The 18447-nt window shown below is 65.2% G+C and overlaps 1 protein-coding gene across 3 annotated transcripts in view; it reads right to left on the reverse strand.

Annotated features, from left to right (window-relative positions):
- Window positions 1-546: 546 nt before the first annotated feature.
- DNMT3A (DNA methyltransferase 3 alpha) overlaps window positions 547-18447 on the reverse strand; it is a 50666-nt gene continuing 32765 nt past the window's right edge. For all 3 annotated transcript variants that reach the window (XM_064411436.1, XM_064411434.1, XM_064411435.1), the window contains exons 7-23: window positions 13106-13321; window positions 12669-12827; window positions 12470-12577; window positions 11587-11743; window positions 11266-11418; window positions 11136-11180; window positions 10104-10183; window positions 9888-10000; window positions 6994-7177; window positions 5924-6008; window positions 5523-5668; window positions 5226-5316; window positions 4982-5130; window positions 4783-4868; window positions 4271-4340; window positions 4009-4127; window positions 547-3933 (exon numbers count right to left, since the gene is read on the reverse strand). In XM_064411436.1, coding sequence (XP_064267506.1) covers window positions 3792-3933; window positions 4009-4127; window positions 4271-4340; window positions 4783-4868; window positions 4982-5130; window positions 5226-5316; window positions 5523-5668; window positions 5924-6008; window positions 6994-7177; window positions 9888-10000; window positions 10104-10183; window positions 11136-11180; window positions 11266-11418; window positions 11587-11743; window positions 12470-12577; window positions 12669-12827; window positions 13106-13321 — 2103 coding nt within the window. In that variant the 3' untranslated portion in view covers window positions 547-3791. The remainder of the gene's footprint in view (window positions 3934-4008; window positions 4128-4270; window positions 4341-4782; window positions 4869-4981; window positions 5131-5225; window positions 5317-5522; window positions 5669-5923; window positions 6009-6993; window positions 7178-9887; window positions 10001-10103; window positions 10184-11135; window positions 11181-11265; window positions 11419-11586; window positions 11744-12469; window positions 12578-12668; window positions 12828-13105; window positions 13322-18447) is intronic.

Below are 18447 nucleotides of genomic sequence, written 5' to 3' on the forward strand. Positions count from 1 at the left end.
ACCCACCCACCAGGACCCACCCCACCACAGACAGACCACACAGCCACACAGGGGGATTTTTTTTCTCTCTTTTTTTTTTTCCTCTTTTTTTCTCTTTTTGTTTTTTTGCACAAAACAGGACATTTATTCAAGTGTTCTCCAGCACAAGTACATTAGAAAGGAGCTCGTCTGTATTATACTCTTCTGGGCACCAAAGAAAAAGAAAAAGGAGGATGGGATGGAAGCGGGACGGACAGACTTTCTACATCTGCTGCACGCATTGACCTTTATTAGTTCAGAACAGCTATGTCACGAGCAATACTCACACAGATACAACAGCGCCGGGCGCCCGCGGCACCTCCGGCCGTGAAATGCACAGTTCAGCGGCAATAAATAGAGAAGCGACCCTAAAAAAACAAACCAACAAAAAAACAGGGGCAACGAACCGAGAGAGAAGTAGAAAATAAACCGGGGGGTCGGGGCTGGGAGGGGAGGGCAGGGAGAGCAGCCGGGGCGGCCGCGGCGGCGCCGGGAATGTGGCGGCGGAGCCAAATCAAAGGGAGGAAGGAGGGTACCAGCTCTACAGCGTATTCCTCGGGATGATGAGTACATGATTCCCACAAATAGTTAAGCGTCAGCTATTTCAATGTCTAGGCTAAAACACATGAAATCTCTCATTTAGTTTTCAAGTACAAAGTTAAAATGCCTTTTTCTTTTTTGTTTTTTTTTTTTAATAATAATATATAAGAGTAAAATAATAGTGCTCTTTGAAACTCCACTACGAGAAACAAAACAGTCATTGTCCAGACAGCAGACTTAATTTAACAATATATATTTTTAATAAAATGTTTTAGCACCGTGTTTGTCCCCACTCCCTCGGCGGATCTTAAGGAATTCAGGCCTTGCTGTGTTGTTTTTGAGTTTTCATCTAGGGCTGTGCAACAGAATTTGTCTGGTTGGTTTTTTTTTAAAAAAAGACGTGAGTCGGGTATGTTAAAAACTGAACTCTTGCCCCAGGCATCCCCACGGTCCCCACCGCCGCCGGCACCTGTTCCCAGCAGGAACCTGCTTCCACCGGCACCGGCACCGGCACCGGCTGGGCCGTGCCAACGCCGCGCCGCGCCGGGCCCCGCGCCGCAGCACCCGCTGGGACCCGGCCCCGAAGGTGCAGCGGGGTCCCAGGAAGGGCTGCAGGGCTGGGCTGAGCCGGGGGTCCCCCGGGACCCCCAGAGCCAGCGCGTGGCCGTGCAGAACCCGCCGGCGGTGCCGCAGGGTCGGGGCAGCGCCGGCGCCCGGAGCTGCAGGGCCACGCGGGGCCAGCACCCAGCGCCACGGAGCCGTGCAGGGCCTGCCAGCAACGCTGCAGGGCCCTGCAGGACCAGCACCCAGCACCTCAAGGGCATGCAGGATCAGCACCCAGTGCCACAGGGCCATGCAGGGCCTGCAGTCAGCATTGCAGGGTCTGCAGTCAGCGCTGCAGGCCCTGCAATCAGCATTGCAGGCCCTGCATTCAGCCCTGCAGGGTCTGCAATCAGCCCTGCAGGGTCTGCAATCAGCACTGCAGGGTCTGCAATCAGCGCTGCAGGGTCTGCAATCAGCGCTGCAGGCCCTGCATTCAGCGTTGCAGGGTCTGCAATCAGCGCTGCAGGCCCTGCATTCAGCACTGCAGGGCCATGCAGCGCTTGCACCCAGGCCTGTGGGACTCTGCAGGACCCACGGGCAGCGCCGTGGATCCCTGCAGGACCCGCAGCCGGGGGCACGGAGCCATGCAGGACCTGCAGCAGTGCTGCAGGGCCGTGCAGGACCCGCAGTGCCCACCGTGCCGCACACAGGACGGCCGGGGCCGTGCCAGCCCCACAGACAGGCTCGTGGGGCCATGAGGGCTCAGACAGCAGCAGGCAGGCAGGAGCAGTGCCCGCTGCAGCGGTCCTGTGCCATCCTGTGCCACCCGGCCCTGGCAGCCCGGGGCCAGTGCCCCCCTGCCTCGCCACCTTGGCTCCCCGGCAAAGCCAGGCCCCGCGGTGCCGCCACCGCGGCCGCCCGCGCCAGCTCAGCTCCCCGTGCCCCCCGCACCCAGAGGGGCCCCCGAGCCCCCAGTAGCACCAGGAGGGAGGGGAGGTGGGGGCCCCGCCGCCGTCGGTCCCAGCACCTCGGGGCGCGCGGGCCGCGGCTCGCTGCCATTAGCCAGCACCCCGCAGCGAGCGCGGCCCCGGGGCCCGCGCCTTTCACAGTTAGAGAAGAGACAGCGGCGGGCCCGGGAGCCTCCCCGCGCCCTAGCACCAGTCCCTGCTCCGCGGGCGCCGCGGCCGCCCCGGGCCCGGAGCAGTAGCACCATCCACCGCACCGCCAGCACCTGCCCGCGCTCCGCCGACCGACCGACACCGCCGCCACGGTGCCCCGTGCCACCCCGCCGAGGGGACACGGGGGACGCGCTCGCTCCGAGCCGCGCGCGGGCAGGGGAGCGATGGCCCGGCGGCCGCGGCGACGCCGCCGGGGTCCCGTCCCGGCTCACCGGGGCATCGCCCCCCTGCCGCCGGCCCGGCCCCGCGGATGTAGCACCAGGGTCCGGGAGCCGCGGCCATCCCCGCGCCATGCCGGAAGCGCCCCGGCCGCGCTCCGGCACGGGAGCCGCTCTGTGCCCCCTGCCCCGCCGGCGTCCCCGCCGCCGCCCTCGGCCGGAGCCCGTCCGCGGCGCCGCGCCCCGCGCCGCCCCGGCGGGCAGCCGGGGCACCGGGGGACAGCCGGCGCGGGCCCTGCCGGACACCACGTACGCAGAAGAGCACCAGTACGCTGTGGGGTGGCGCCGGCGGGGCAGGGGGGCACCGCCGAGGCGCTTCCGTTCGGGACAGAAAAAGGTTATTGCATGACTCGGGATGGAGACGCTTCCGCCCGGCCGCCCCGGCCCTGCCGCTCGCTCGGAAAGGCCCGGCACGTAAGGCAACGTGGAAGCTGATGTCTCGACTCACCCCGCTGTGTAAAGCACCATTATGAAGTCAGGTTGTACAGTAGTAACAGTACCTTTTATATATATATATATCTATATCTCATATCTATCATATATATATAAACTGTAAACAAGAGGTAACAGCGGCTTCTAGGATCTGCTCTCTTCAAGGTTTCCGTGTGGTAGGCACCCAAAATACTGTAGAAAAGGTGTGTGTGTGGTGTGTGTGTTCCCGGCCTCCCTGCCGGGTTGGCTCCATGTCACCGGAGAGCGGTGCTGGTGGAACAGAGCGAGGCTCAGCCGCCGGGGCCGGGGCCGGGCCGGCCGGGCGCTGGCGCGGACGGAGCGGAGCGGTCTCGGAGCGGGTCTCGGAGCAGAGCGGGTCTCCTTTGCCTCCGCCTCCCTCCCCACTGGGCTTCCCCGCTGCCGTTTCCCCCTCTCCGAGAGCGGCGCTGGCGACGGCGTCTCGCCCGCTGCTCCGAGAAGTGGAAACCAAACCGACAGGAAAACCCAGCCAGAAAAGAGCGGAAAATTAAAAGGTTACCCAAAAAAAAAAGGTTTTGGTTTCTCTTCTTTTTCTTTTTTTTTTTCTTCCGTTTCGTCGTTGTTTGTTTGATTTCGCCGTCTTCGTTTTCGTTTGCTTCTTGTGGTTTTTGTTTGCTTTTAAATAGCTAAAGCTGATCCTGGGAAATTCCGGAGAGGACACCGACCCCTTTGGCTCGGGGAGACGTGTGCTGGGTTCCCGTCGGGCTGCGAAATCCCGTCTCTCTTCTGGGTGCTGACTCTTCTCTCATTCCGTGTGTTCTCTTCTCTTGGCGTGGATGGGTTTGATTCCGACTCGCTCCGTGTGACCAGTTCCTGCCCATCTCTAAACGCAGGCAAAGTATTCCTTCAGGGGCGCGAAGAGGTGGCGGATGACCGGCACGCTCCAGGACCTGCCGAGCAGTCTCTGCCGGGCCAGGCGGCTCATGTTGGACACGTCCGTGTAGTGCACGGGGAAGCCGAAGACCCTGCGGGACACGGGGAGGGGTCAGGGGGCTGCGGCGCGGGCGGGAGCCAGCGCCGCCCCGGCCCCGCCGCGCTACCTCTCCATCTCCGTGCACCACAGGATGTCCTCCTTCTCGTTCATGAACACGGGGAAGTGCTGGTCCTTGCCCTGCTTGATGGAGTTGGAGCGAGTGGTGATGGTTCGCACTTTGCTGAACTGCAAGAGGCACGGGCTGGTCAGGCTGGGCGGGGATGGAGCCCCGAGGCAGCGGGTGGGTGACTCCCACTGGGAGGCACTGCTGACAGCACTGGAGCCCCCCTCCTGCCCCCTCAGGCCCCCCAAGCCCAGCCCAGGCTGACCTTTGCTATCCTGCCGTGCTCCAGGCACTCCTGCAGCTCCAGCTTATCATTGACGGTGGACGCGAGTGGCCTGGGGGGGAGACATAGTGGGCAGGGGGTGGCAGGACTGTGTCCCCATACTGTCCCCCCACCGTGGGCACAGGGCAGGTCTCCAGCTGGGGTTTGTGGGGGTCACAAGGTGGCCACGGCTGTTTTGGGGGTGTGTGGCAGGTAATGGGCAGGAAGCAATTCCTGTGGGAGCCCATCTGTGCCCTCTAGCTGTGGGCCACAACAGCCAACACCCAAGAGGGACACAAAGGACAGCTTAGTGCCACCCCTCCAGCACAAGAGAGCTGGCACAGGACCTGCCACCCCCACAGGGAAACACCATAGGTTTCTAGGGTGTGCCATCACACTGGCTCTTACCCAGCCCTGACCAGGGTCAGGGAACCCCCAGGCTGAGGGAGGACCCAGGAGTGCAGCCCACCCTCCCGAGCCAGCCAGGGGCTCAGCTTTGGGCTGCTCTCACCCACCTGTTCATGCCGGGCAGGTTCCCCCAGAAGTACCGTGCCCGGTGTGCTGCAGACACTTCTTTGGCATCAATCATGACGGGATTGGACTGAGGGAGGACAGAGCCGAGGGTCACTGGGGTTAGATCAGTGGGGCTGGGCAGCCCCTTGCCCTGGGGGTGGGAGCTGGGGGTCCCGGGGCTGAGCCCAGGCGGGCACTGACCTCCAGGAAGCGCGAGATGTCCCTCTTGTCGCTCACGCCCATGGCCACCACGTTCTCAAAGAGCCAGAAGAAGGGCCGGTCGTCGCCCTCCTTGGGCCGGGCTTCGTGCAGCAGGCGGTAGAACTCGAAGAAGAGGCGCCCCGTGCCCTCTGGGAGGAGACAGGAGGGGCTGGGCTAAGGGCTGGGGCTCTCTGTCAGCCCTGGGGGGCCAGCCCCACCCTTTGGAGCCCCAGCCCTCTCCTACCGTAGAGACCCTTCCTGGCCGGGTTGACGATGGACAGGTCGTTGCAGGGGCTGCCCCCGATGACCAGATCAAAGGGGCCCCACTCCTGTATCTGCAAGGGGGAAAGGAGAGCCCGGGTGAGCCAGGCACTGCCACGGCCCGGGCACAGGGACACGACGGTGGCTGAGCTCCCACCAGGAGCACGCAGTCCCACTCAGGACCCCCTGGCACCCCCACCCTGGGCCTGAGGGCTGCCCCTGGGGCTGTGGGGGGTCCCGGTGCTGGCAGGGAGGGGGCCAGGGGCAGGGTGGCACGTACGTGTTTCTGGGTGACGTTGCGGACGTCCCCGACGTACATGATCTTGCCCTGGTGCCTCACCATGCCCACGGTGATGGAGTCCTCGCACACCTCGGAGGCGATGTACCTGTCCACCTGGATGCCCAGGTCCTTCAGCACCAGCAAGCCTGTGGGGAGCCGTGGGGAGTGGGCCACACAGGCACAACGGGCCCCCAGCCCTGTCCCACCCCCAGGGCTGGCCCCGTCCTGCTCCCCTCTGCTGTGAGACCCCTGGGGTGCAGCAGACAGTGGGGGCTGCCCACGGGAACACCCACAGACCTGTCCACACCTGTGCCCCGAGACCACCAGCTCCCGTCACCCCAGCACTCCAACCCCACACACGGCCCAGGGGGGCCCTGCAAGGGCCAGGGACCCCCACCCACCTGTGGCGATGCCGTCGAAGAGCGAGAGCACCCGGATGGGCTTCCTCTTCTCAGCGGGCACCGGCGGGTACACCTTCGGGGGGTCCTGGAGCCAGGGCAGGGGTCAGCGGGGAGGGGCTGGGGGTCAGTGGGGCAGGGGGCTGGGGGTGGGGTGTCAGCAGGGAGGGGCTGGGGTGTCAGTGGGGCAGGGCTTGGGGGTCAGCGGGGAGGGGAGGGGGTCACTGGGGCAGGGCTGGGGGGTCAGCGGGCAGGGCTTGGGGGTCAGTGGGGAGGGGCTGGGGTGTCAGTGGGGCAGGGCTGGGGGGTCAGTGGGGAGGGGAGGGGGGCTGGGGGGTCAGCAGGGCAGAGCTGGGAGGGGCCTGGGGGTCAGTGGCTGGGGTCAGTGGAGCAGGATTTGGGGGTCAGCAGGGAGGAGCTAGGGGATCAGAGGGGAGGGGCTGGGGGGGTCAGAGGGGAGGGGGCTGGGGTCATCAGGGAGGGGCTGGGGTCAACAGGGCACGGCTTGGGGGTCAGCGGGGCATGGCTTGGGGTCAGCAGGGAGGGGCTGGGGTCAGCAGGGAGGGGCTGGGGTCAGCAGGGAGGGACTGGGGGGTCAGTGGGGCAGGGCTTGGGGTCAGTGGGGAGGGGCTGGGGGGTTAGCAGCACAGGGCTGGGGGTGAGTGGGGCAGGGCTGGGGGGTCAGTGGGGCAGGGGTGCTGAGGGGTCAGCAGGGAGGGGCTGGGGTCAGTGGGGCAGGATTTGGGGGTCAGCGGGGAGGGGTTGGGGTGGTCAGTGGGGCAGGGCTGGGGGGTCAGCAGGGAGGGGCTGGGGTCAGTGGGGCAGGGCTGGGGGGTCAGCAGGGAGGGGCTGGGGTCAGTGGGGCAGGGCTGGGGTCAGTGGGGCAGGGCTGGGGGGTCAGCAGGGAGGGGCTGGGGTCAGTGGGGCAGGGCTGGGGTCAGTGGGGCAGGATTTGGGGGTCAGCGGGGAGGGGCTGGGGTCAGCGGGGCAGGGGAGGGGCTGGGGGGGTCGGCAGGGCAGGGCTGGGGGGGTCAAGCAGGCAGGGCTGGGGGCCATCAGGGAGGGGCACTCACAAACTCCTGGTCGTGGTTGTTGGCGAAGAACATCTGCAGGCGCGAGGGCCAGTCCTCGCGCCGCCGCAGCAGCCCGTAGACGCCCTTGTGGCCGCACATGTAGCAGTTCCAGGGGTCCTCCTTGATGGCCGCCTGCGCCGCCCCCGGGCCCACCAGCAGGTCCACGCACTCCACGCAGAAGCACCTGGCACGGGGGGCAGCCGGGGTCAGCACGGGGCCGTGCCGGGGCCATGGCACCGCCGGAACCACGGCAGGGCACGACCGGGCCGTCCCCACGGGGTCCCACGGGCCTGCCCACACCCAGCCCTGCTCTGGGACCACAGCTCTGTGCTGGACTGGGCATTGCCAGAGCCTGGCCCAGCCCTGCAGCGGGGCTGTGGCAGCACCAGAACCTCCCAAAACCCCACGGCAGGACTGTGGCAGCACCAGAACCTCCCCAAACCAGACCTGGCACCACACAAAGCCCCACGGCAGACCTGTGGCATCACCAAAACCTCCCCAAACCCCACGGCAGGACTGTGGCAGCACCAGAACCTCCCCAAACCAGACCTGGCACTACCCAAAACCCCGTGGCAGGACTGTGGCAGTACCAGAACCTCCCCAAACCAGACCTGGGATCACCCAAAACCCCACGGCAGGACTGTGGCAGCACCAAGAGCCTCAGTCGCACAGCAGACCTGGGGTCACCCCAAACACCACAGCAGGACTGTGGCATCACCAAAAACCTCAGTCCCACAACAGACCTGGCATCACCCAAAACCCCATGGCAGGACTGTGGCAGCACCAAGAGGCTCAGTCCTACCCCAGGGCTGGGCCATCAGTGGAACTGCTGAGCCCCACAGCAGCACTGGAGCCTTGCCAGATCCTCCCCCAGCCCTGCAGGATCCCGTCACTGCCAAATCCTCCAAAGCCCACACCTGGGCTGGCATCACCCAGAACTCCATGGCAGGACCGTGCCAGTCTGGGGCATGACCAGAACTTCCCCCAGCCCCACAAACCAGGACCAAGGCACCACCAAAAGCTCCCAGTGTCAAAGCACAGCTGGCATCACACAGTCCCTGTGCCAGGGCTGTGGCATCACCTGGGCTTCCCGGCTCCATGCAGGCACTGCCAAACTGCCACAGTGCCACACCGGGACCAGAACTTTACCAAACCTCCCAACCTACACTCAGGGACTGTGGCATCATTAAAACATGCCAGCCCCAAAGCAGGGCTGGCATCACCAACAGCCCAGGAATGGCAGGAACGTGGCACCACGAAAATCTTTCAAGTCTTGCACTGGGACATCACAAACCCTCCCAGCCCCAAGGCAGGACTGGCACCACTGAAGCTTCACCAGAGCCTCCCGTGCTGGGACTGTGGCATCACCAAAACATTGCCAAGCCCCACAGCAGGACTGGCAGCCCCCCATTGCCAGGTCTGTGGCACTGCCAAAGCCTCTCCAGCTCCACGTGAGGACTGAGGCATCACAAGACATCCCAGAGTGGTGCTGAGGTGCATAAATCCGGCCCAGGCAGAGGATTTGCAATGCAGATTGAGCTGCAGAGGTTGAGCTCTGGGTGGAGCCCCAGCTGAACTGCTGAGCTTTGGAATAACAAAGAGGACAAGGAAGGGTGATCCAGGTGAATGGACAGAGAGCCAGCAGGACTCCGGATAGCATAACAAAGGAGATAAAGAGCTCCTGCCAGCCAGGTGGATGCCAGGAGCTGAGGACTCTGAGGGGGACACTGAGGGGACAAAACCGAGGGGTTCTTTAGTGGGGACCCCTCCTCAGAGGCACCAGCTCAGGCTGAGTTTGCATTTCTGTGCCACGAATAAATGGCTTTACTGAACAAGATGTGAGACTGCCACTGGCCAGCTGGGCTGGAGCCGTGGGGGAACAGGGCCGGAGTGGGCACGGGGCCCTGGGGAGCCCAGCTGGGCCATCGGGCCACTGCAGCCACCAGCCTCTGGCCACAGCAGTGACACCCTCTGGCACGGGCAGTGTGGCAGCCCGGGAGGCTCAGCAATGCTCACACTGGGACATTTCCTTAATGACACCATCGAATTCCCAGGACCTGGCATCACCAGAACCTCCCATCACCGAGCATGGTGGGATTGTGGCATCACCACACCCTACCCAGACCGGGACATCAAAGTGTGACATGGGGACAGTGCCACCACCAGAACCTCCCTGGCAGCACCAGAACCCCCCTGCACCACCATACCTGCCTGCTCCTGTGCCACAGACCACAGCACTGCCAAAACATCCCAGCCCCAAACCAGGACCGGCTGAACTCCTATGCCAACACTGCGGCACCACCAAACCTTCCCAGTCCCTTACTGAGACTGGGACATCACCAAAACTGCCCAGTCCCTTACTGAGACTGGGACACCACCAAACCTTCCCAGTCCCTTACTGAGACTGGGACACCACCAAACCTTCCAGTCCCTTACTGAGACTGGGACACCACCAAACCTTCCCAGTCCCTTACTGAGACTGGGACACCACCAAACCTTCCCAGTCCCTTACTGAGACTGGGACACCACCAAACCTTCCCAGTCCCTTACTGAGACTGGGACACCACCAAACCTTCCCAGTCCCTTACTGAGACTGGGACACCACCAAACCTTCCAGTCCCTTACTGAGACTGGGACACCACCAAACCTTCCCAGTCCCTTACTGAGACTGGGACACCACCAAACCTTCCCAGTCCCTTACTGAGACTGGGACACCACCAAAACTGCCCAGTCCCACACCAGGGCTGGCATCACCAAAAGCACGTGGCAGGAATGTGGGAAACCAAACGTGCCCAGCCTCACTCCAGACAGGAGAGGGGCCCAGTTCCAGCCCAGCCGTGGTTCCAGCCCAGCCCCTGGCACCCCCAGCCCCTGGCACCCCCAGCCCCTGGCACCTGCAGCAGTTGTTGTTGCCACACATGAGGACCTCACGGCCACCACAGCAGATGGTGCAGTAGGACTGGTAGCCATCGTCGTCGTACTGGTACGCACACTCCAGGAAACAGTTCTGGGGACAGCCAGGGTGTCACTGCGGGCCTGGGGACACTGGGGACCCCACCTCGGGGCAGGGCACACCCTGTGAGCCCCCCGGGCCGTGCCCCACACCGTACCTTGCAGTTTTGGCACATCCCCCCGATGAACAGAGGGTGCTCCAGGGTCACGTTGAGGCTCCCGCAGGAGATGCAGATGTCTGGGGGAGAAGGGGAGACATGGTCCTGGCACCCCACACCACTGTGGGGACACCCTGAGCCCTCACCCTGGCATCCCACACCACTGTGGGGACACCCTGAGCCCTCACTCTGGCACCCCACACCACTGTGGGGACACCGTGACCCATCTCCCTGGCACCCCACACCAGCATGGGGACACTGACCCATCACCCTGGCACCCCACAGCAGTGTGGGGACACCCCAAGCCATCACCCTAGCACCCCAGCATGATGGGGACACCCCAAGCCATCTCCCTGGCATCCCACACCACTGTGGGGACACCCTGACCCATCTCCCTTGCACCCCACACCAGCATGGGGACACCCCAAGCCTTCACCCTGACACCCCACACCAGCATGAGGACACCCTGAGCCATCTCCCTGGCACCCAGCATGGTGGGGACACCCTGAGCCATCACCCTGGCACCCCACACCATTGTGGGGACACCCCAAGCCATCTCCCTGGCACCCCACACCACTGTGGGGACACCCCAAGCCTTCACCCTGGCACCCCACACCAGCATGGGGACACCCTGACCCATCTCCCTGGCACCCCACACCAGTGTGGGGACACCCAAACCCCAGCAGAGGGACACCCCAAGCCAACACCCTGTCACCCCAGCGTGGTGGGGACGCCCCGAGCCCTGTCCTGCAGTGCCCAGGCCACACTCAGCCCACGCTGGGGTCACAGCAGAGCTGGGGACCAGCCCTGGCAGCAGCAGGCAGGGCTCCCACTGCCCCCCAGACCCCACCCCAGACCCCACCCCAGTGTCCTGGGGGTCCCTGCCGCCCTCCAGGGTGGGCCACTGCCACGTCACAGCTGCTGAGGGGTGGCACGAGGCGAGCTGCCCCACGGCCCCGCGTGCCCCCCGCGCCCGGGGGTGCCCGGGCAGGCAGCACAGACCCCCCCAGCCGTGCCCAGCCCCGCACTCACCCTCGATGTTCCTGCACTTCTGCCGCACCTCGTACACCAGCCGCTCTGGGGGGACAGGGATCAGGGGCTGAGGGGAGGGACCCCCGGGCAGCCCCGCAGCCAGGAGAGGGGCCCGGGGCGGCCGCGGTACCTCGGGTGCGCTCGTCGATGATCTCCTTGACCTTGGGCTTCTCCTGGGTTGTGCTTTTGCGGGGCTTCTTGGCGGGCGGGGGCGGCGCGTAGGCGGCTGCCTCGGGCTCCACCCACATCTCCGTGTAAACTTCTTTGTAGGGGTTCCTCTCCTCTGCGGGACCGGGGGCCATCAGCGGGGCCATCGGCGGGGTCCCCATTCGGGTCACACCGCCAGGGTCCCCCCAGCAGGGTCACAGCCCCCCGGGACCTCCCTGCCCGGGCCCGTGGCACCCTGGTGCCACCCGAGCTGCTGGCCCTGGTGGTCCCTGAGCCCGCTCACCTTCGGGGGGCTCCAGCCCCTTGGGGCCCGAGGGCTGGAAGCCGCCCAGGGCCCACTCGATCATCTGCTTGTTCTGGATCTCCACCACCTTGGACGTGTCGGTCTCGTCGTTCTCGGGGCACGCGGGGAAGATCTTCCCGGCCCGGCTGCTGGCCACCTGGGGGGGGCAGGGGGTGCAGGGGTCACCTCCCCACCCTCGGCCCCCGGCCGGCTCCACACTGCCCAGACAGGCAGGCCCAGCCTCGGGGGACCACCACGGCCAGGAGACCCCAAAGCCAGGATCCCCCCCAGGCTGGGACAGCTGATCCCCAGACACCCCAACGCCTGAAAGGGCACAAATGTCCTTGTGGGGGGGGTCCTTAAGGAGCACAAATGTCCTTGGGGGTCCTTAAGGAGCAGAAATGTCCTTGGGGGTCCTTAAGGAGCACAAATGTCCTCGGGGGTCCCCCACACCCCCAGGCCCTTTCAGAGCCCTCCAGGTGGGGCAGGAGGGGAGGCAGGGCTGGGTCCTGGCAGGGTGCAGAGGCAGCTGCTGCTTCCACAGGTGGAGCCAGTGCCCTGGGATGTCTCAGGAGAGTCCCTGCTGCCCCAGCAGTGTCCCTGCTGCCCTGGCAGTGTCCCCGTGGCCTGGCAGTGTCACCCCCTGTCCTGGCAGTGTCCCTGCTGCCCCGGCAGTGTCCCTGCTGCCCCGGCAGTGTCCCCGTGGCTCAGCAGTGTCTCTGCTGTCTCGGCAGTGTCCCCCTGTCCTGGCAGTGTCACCCCCTGTCTCGGCAGTGTCCCTGCTGCCCCAGCAGTGTCCCCCTGTCCTGGCAGTGTCACCCCCTGTCTCGGCAGTGTCCCTGCTGTCCCAGCAGTGTCCCCGTGGCCCGCAGTGTCCCCTCACCTGCAGCACCTCGTAGATGGCCTTGCGGTACATGGGCTGCTTGTTGTAGGTGGCCTGGTGGAAGGCGCTGGCGAAGGAGCTCAGGGGCAGCAGCTTCTCCACGCACACCTGGGGACAGCGGGGCGGCGGTGACACGGGCGGGCCCGCTGTCCCCCGCTGTCCCCCTCCGCCCCCGCCATGCCCGCGGGGTGCCACTCACCACCGAGAACTTGCCGTCGCCGAACCACATGACCCAGCGGGTGCCCTCGGCGGCGCGGCTGCGCCCGGTCATCCACCAGGACACGATGCGCCCGGGCCACCACGAGAAGCCGCGCAGCTTGCCCCACACCAGCTCGCCGATGCCGAAGCCGCGGCCGTCCTGCGGGCAGGGCACGGGGCTGAGTGCGGGCACACCGGGCACGGGGCTGAGCGCGGGCACACCGGGCACGGGGCTGAGCGCGGGCACACCGGGCAGGGCACGGGGCACACCGGGCACGGGGCTGAGCGCGGGCACACCGGGCACGGGGCTGAGCGCGGGCACACCGGGCACGGGGCTGAGTGTGGGCACACCGGGCAGGGGGCTGAGCGCGGGCACACCGGGCAGGGCACGGGGCACACCGGCCCCGGGGCTGAGCACGGACACTCCGCGGCCCTCACCTCGTACTCGGGCTCGTCGTCGGCCGACTTGGAGGTGTTCTTGTCGCCCGCCTCGGCCACGGCGGGCTCGGGCGTGGTGGCCACGCTGGGCGAGGCGGGGTCGGTGGGCTGCTGCGGCCCGGGCGGCGGGCTGGCCTCCTCCTCCTTCTGCGCCTCGGCCCGCGCCGGCTCCTCCACCACGTTCATCACGGCGATCACCTTGGCCTTCTTCTCGGCCTGCGGGCACCGAGGGGCACGCCGTGGCACCGGGCAGCTCCCGTGCCTCAGTTTCCCCCGCTGAGCCCCGGCACTGACCCCGGGACTTAGACCGGGGCCCGTGCCGGGACCTCGGCACTCATCCCGGGAGCCCCGAGCCCATCCCGGGACCATCCCGAGCCCATCCCGGTACCTCCCGGGTCTATCCCGGTACCCCCCCGAGCCCATCCCGGTACTGTCTATGCTTATCCCGGGACCATCCCGAGAGCTCCGAGCCCATCCCGGTACCCTCTGTGCACATCCCGGTATCCCCCAAGCCCATCCCGGTACCTGCAATCCCATCCCGGTACCCCCGAGCCCATCCCGGTATCTCCCGGGCCCATCCCGGTACCCCCCAAGCCCCTCCCGGTACCCCCCGAGCCCATCCCGGTCCATGTCACCCCCTCCAGGCCCCCCCCCCCCGAGCCCCCCGGGATGTCCCCGCGCGGCCCGGCCCGCGGTGGTGCCGGTGGCGGTGCCGGTACCGGAGCCGTACCCGCGGGGCCCGGCGGGCCCGGGCCGGGGCGGAACGCGCGGAGCCGGAACGCGCGGAGCCGGCCGGGCCGGTGCGGGTCAGCCCGGCGGCCCTTTGTCTGGGCTCCGGGTCACGTGGTGCCTCCCGGCCCGGCTGGTTGGCTGCGGTGGGGGGCGGGGGGGGGGCACGGGCCGGACCGGAACCGAGGGAGAACCGAAAGGGCCCGAGTGGAACCGAGCGGAACCGAAAGAACCCGAGCGGAATCACAGTGACCGAGAGGAGCCGAAGAGACCCGAGCGGCGGCCGGGCCGGAGCCGAGGCGAGCGGGCAGAACCGAGAGGTCCGAAAAGAGCCGAGCGCAGCCGAGAGGAGCGAAAAGAGCCGAGCCACCTCCGGGACGGCCCCGAGTAGAACCGAGCGGTTCCGAAGGGAGCCGAGCGGAGTGCCGGCGCGGAGCCGAGCGGAGCCGAGCGCTCCGGTGCCGGTGCCGGTGCCGGTGCCGGTGCCCACCCCAGCCCCGCTGTCCCGCCCGCTACTCACGGGCCCGCGGCCGTGCTCCGGTGCGGGCTGCGCCTCCCGCCGCCTTCTGTGGCGGGGCCGCGGCCCCCCGGCCTTTGTGCGGAGCGGCGGGACGGGGCGGGGGCGGCGAGCCCCGGGGGCCCGGCCCCGCACGGCGGGAGCCGCCCCACACACAGAGCCCGGGGCCGGGGGGCCGGGGGCACGGCGGGCACGGCCCAGTACAGACCAGTCCGGCCAGTACGGGCTCTGGTCTGTGCTCACAGTCCCAGTTCAGCCCAGTACAGTCACTGGTCTGTGCTCACAGTCCCAGTTCAGCCCAGTTCAGCCCAGTACAGTCACTGGTCTGTGCTCACAGTCCCAGTTCAGCCCAGTTCAGTCACTGGTCTGTGCTCACAGTCCCAGTTCAGCCCAGTTCAGCCCAGTACAGTCACTGGTCTGTGCTCACAGTCCCAGTTCAGCCCAGTTCAGCCCAGTAGGGTCACTGGTGTGTGCTCACAGTCCCAGTTCAGCCCAGTTCAGCCCAGTACAGTCACTGGTCTGTGCTCACCCTGCCCAGTTCAGCCCAGTACGGTCACTGGTCTGTGCTCACCCTGCCCAGTTCAGCCCAGTTCAGCCCAGTACAGTCACTGGTCTGTGCTCACAGTCCCAGTTCAGCCCAGTACAGTCACTGGTCTGTGCTCACAGCCCCAGTTCAGCCCAGTTCAGCCCAGTACAGTCACTGGTCTGTGCTCACAGTCCCAGTTCAGCCCAGTTCAGCCCAGTACGGTCACTGGTCTGTGCTCACAGTCCCAGTTCAGCCCAGTTCAGCCCAGTACGGTCACTGGTCTGTGCTCACAGTCCCAGTTCAGCCCAGTTCAGCCCAGTACGGGCACTGGTCTGTGCTCACAGTCCCAGTTCAGCCCAGTTCAGCCCAGTACAGTCACTGGTCTGTGCTCACAGTCCCAGTTCAGCCCAGTTCAGCCCAGTACAGTCACTGGTCTGTGCTCACAGTCCCAGTTCAGCCCAGTTCAGCCCAGTACAGTCACTGGTCTGTGCTCACAGTCCCAGTTCAGCCCAGTTCAGCCCAGTACAGTCACTGGTCTGTGCTCACCCTGCCCAGTTCAGCCCAGTACAGCCCAGTACGGTCACTGGTCTGTGCTCACAGTCCCAGTTCAGCCCAGTACGGTCACTGGTCTGTGCTCACAGTCCCAGTTCAGCCCAGTACAGTCACTGGTCTGTGCTCACAGTCCCAGTTCAGCCCAGTTCAGCCCAGTACAGTCACTGGTCTGTGCTCACAGTCCCAGTTCAGCCCAGTTCAGCCCAGTACAGTCACTGGTCTGTGCTCACAGTCCCAGTTCAGCCCAGTACGGTCACTGGTCTGTGCTCACAGTCCCAGTTCAGCCCAGTACAGTCACTGGTCTGTGCTCACAGTCCCAGTTCAGCCCAGTACAGTCACTGGTCTGTGCTCACAGTCCCAGTTCAGCCCAGTTCAGCCCAGTACAGTCACTGCTCTGTGCTCACAGTCCCAGTTCAGCCCAGTACAGTCACTGGTCTGTGCTCACAGTCCCAGTTCAGCCCAGTTCAGCCCAGTACGGTCACTGGTCTGTGCTCACAGTCCCAGTTCAGCCCAGTTCAGCCCAGTACAGTCACTGGTCTGTGCTCACAGTCCCAGTTCAGCCCAGTACAGTCACTGGTCTGTGCTCACAGTCCCAGTTCAGCCCAGTTCAGCCCAGTACAGTCACTGGTCTGTGCTCACAGTCCCAGTTCAGCCCAGTTCAGCCCAGTACGGTCACTGGTCTGTGCTCACAGTCCCAGTTCAGCCCAGTACAGTCACTGGTCTGTGCTCACAGTCCCAGTTCAGCCCAGTACGGTCACTGGTCTGTGCTCACCCTGCCCAGTTCAGCCCAGTTCAGCCCAGTACAGTCACTGGTCTGTGCTCACAGTCCCAGTTCAGCCCAGTTCAGCCCAGTACAGTCACTGGTCTGTGCTCACAGTCCCAGTTCAGCCCAGTTCAGCCCAGTACGGTCACTGGTCTGTGCTCACAGTCCCAGTTCAGCCCAGTTCAGCCCAGTACGGTCACTGGTCTGTGCTCACAGTCCCAGTTCAGCCCAGTTCAGCCCAGTACGGTCACTGGTCTGTGCTCACAGTCCCAGTTCAGCCCAGTTCAGCCCAGTACAGTCACTGGTCTGTGCTCACAGTCCCAGTTCAGCCCAGTTCAGCCCAGTACAGTCACTGGTCTGTGCTCACAGTCCCAGTTCAGCCCAGTTCAGCCCAGTACAGTCACTGGTCTGTGCTCACAGTCCCAGTTCAGCCCAGTTCAGCCCAGTACGGGCACTGGTCTGTGCTCACAGTCCCAGTTCAGCCCAGTTCAGCCCAGTACGGGCACTGGTCTGTGCTCACAGTCCCAGTTCAGCCCAGTTCAGCCCAGTACAGTCACTGGTCTGTGCTCACAGTCCCAGTTCAGCCCAGTACGGGCACTGGTCTGTGCTCACAGTCCCAGTTCAGCCCAGTTCAGCCCAGTACGGTCACTGGTCTGTGCTCACAGTCCCAGTTCAGCCCAGTTCAGCCCAGTACAGTCACTGGTCTGTGCTCACAGTCCCAGTTCAGCCCAGTTCAGCCCAGTACGGGCACTGGTCTGTGCTCACAGTCCCAGTTCAGCCCAGTACAGCCCAGTACGGGCACTGGTCTGTGCTCACCCTGCCCAGTTCAGCCCAGTTCAGCCCAGTACAGTCACTGGTCTGTGCTCACAGTCCCAGTTCAGCCCAGTTCAGCCCAGTACAGTCACTGGTCTGTGCTCACAGTCCCAGTTCAGCCCAGTTCAGCCCAGTACAGTCACTGGTCTGTGCTCACAGTCCCAGTTCAGCCCAGTTCAGCCCAGTACGGGCACTGGTCTGTGCTCACAGTCCCAGTTCAGCCCAGTAGGGTCACTGGTGTGTGCTCACAGTCCCAGTTCAGCCCAGTTCAGCCCAGTACAGTCACTGGTCCTTGCTCACAGTCCCAGTTCAGCCCAGTTCAGCCCAGTACAGTCACTGGTCTGTGCTCACAGTCCCAGTTCAGCCCAGTACGGTCACTGGTGTGTGCTCACAGTCCCAGTTCAGCCCAGTTCAGCCCAGTACAGTCACTGGTGTGTGCTCACAGTCCCAGTTCAGCCCAGTTCAGCCCAGTAGGGTCACTGGTGTGTGCTCACAGTCCCAGTTCAGCCCAGTTCAGCCCAGTACGGTCACTGGTCTGTGCTCACAGTCCCAGTTCAGCCCAGTTCAGCCCAGTAGGGTCACTGGTGTGTGCTCACAGTCCCAGTTCAGCCCAGTTCAGCCCAGTACAGTCACTGGTCTGTGCTCACAGTCCCAGTTCAGCCCAGTACGGTCACTGGTCTGTGCTCACAGTCCCAGTTCAGCCCAGTTCAGCCCAGTACGGTCACTGGTCTGTGCTCACAGTCCCAGTTCAGCCCAGTTCAGCCCAGTACGGTCACTGGTGTGTGCTCACTCTGGCGGGCAGTGCCACCCCCGCGGTGCTCCGGGCACACAGGGTGACAGCAGGGACCCCCCGCTTCCTCCCGCCCGGCTCGGCTCGGGGACCTGGCGTGTTTGGGGACAGGAGGGCCCGGGCCGGGGACAGGGGGTGGTGGGTGCCACCCGGAGTGTCCTGGGGCAGGGTCGCCGCAGGACCCCCCGCAGTGTCCCGGGGGGACAGGAAATGTCCCATCGCCGGTCGTTAAGGGACATGGCCTGGCTCTCCCCGCCGGACAATTGTCCCCGAGGATCTCTGCCCTGGGGCCACCGGCAGCTCTGGCAGCCCTGTCCTCCCCCACCCTGATCGTCATCCTCAGCTCCATCCCCCACCGCTGTCCTTGCCTCACCCCCACCCTCACCTTCATCTTCATCTTCATCTTCATTCCACCTGCACTGCCACCCCCTGCCCCATTCCATTCCCTGCCCCATCCCATCCCATCCCATCCCATCCCATCCCCACCCCTGTCCCATCCCCATCCCCATCCCATCCCCTCCTTCATCCCTTGCCCCATGCCCTCATCTTCACCCCAACCCCTGCCCCCACTCCATCTCCATCTCCCCAGCTGCCACGGGGTGGGGGTCCCAGCCTGAGGGTCCCAGTGTGGACACCAGAGGGGACAGCGCCT

Source organism: Passer domesticus, chromosome 3, assembly GCF_036417665.1.
Source record: "Passer domesticus isolate bPasDom1 chromosome 3, bPasDom1.hap1, whole genome shotgun sequence".
Lineage (NCBI taxonomy): Eukaryota > Metazoa > Chordata > Aves > Passeriformes > Passeridae > Passer > Passer domesticus.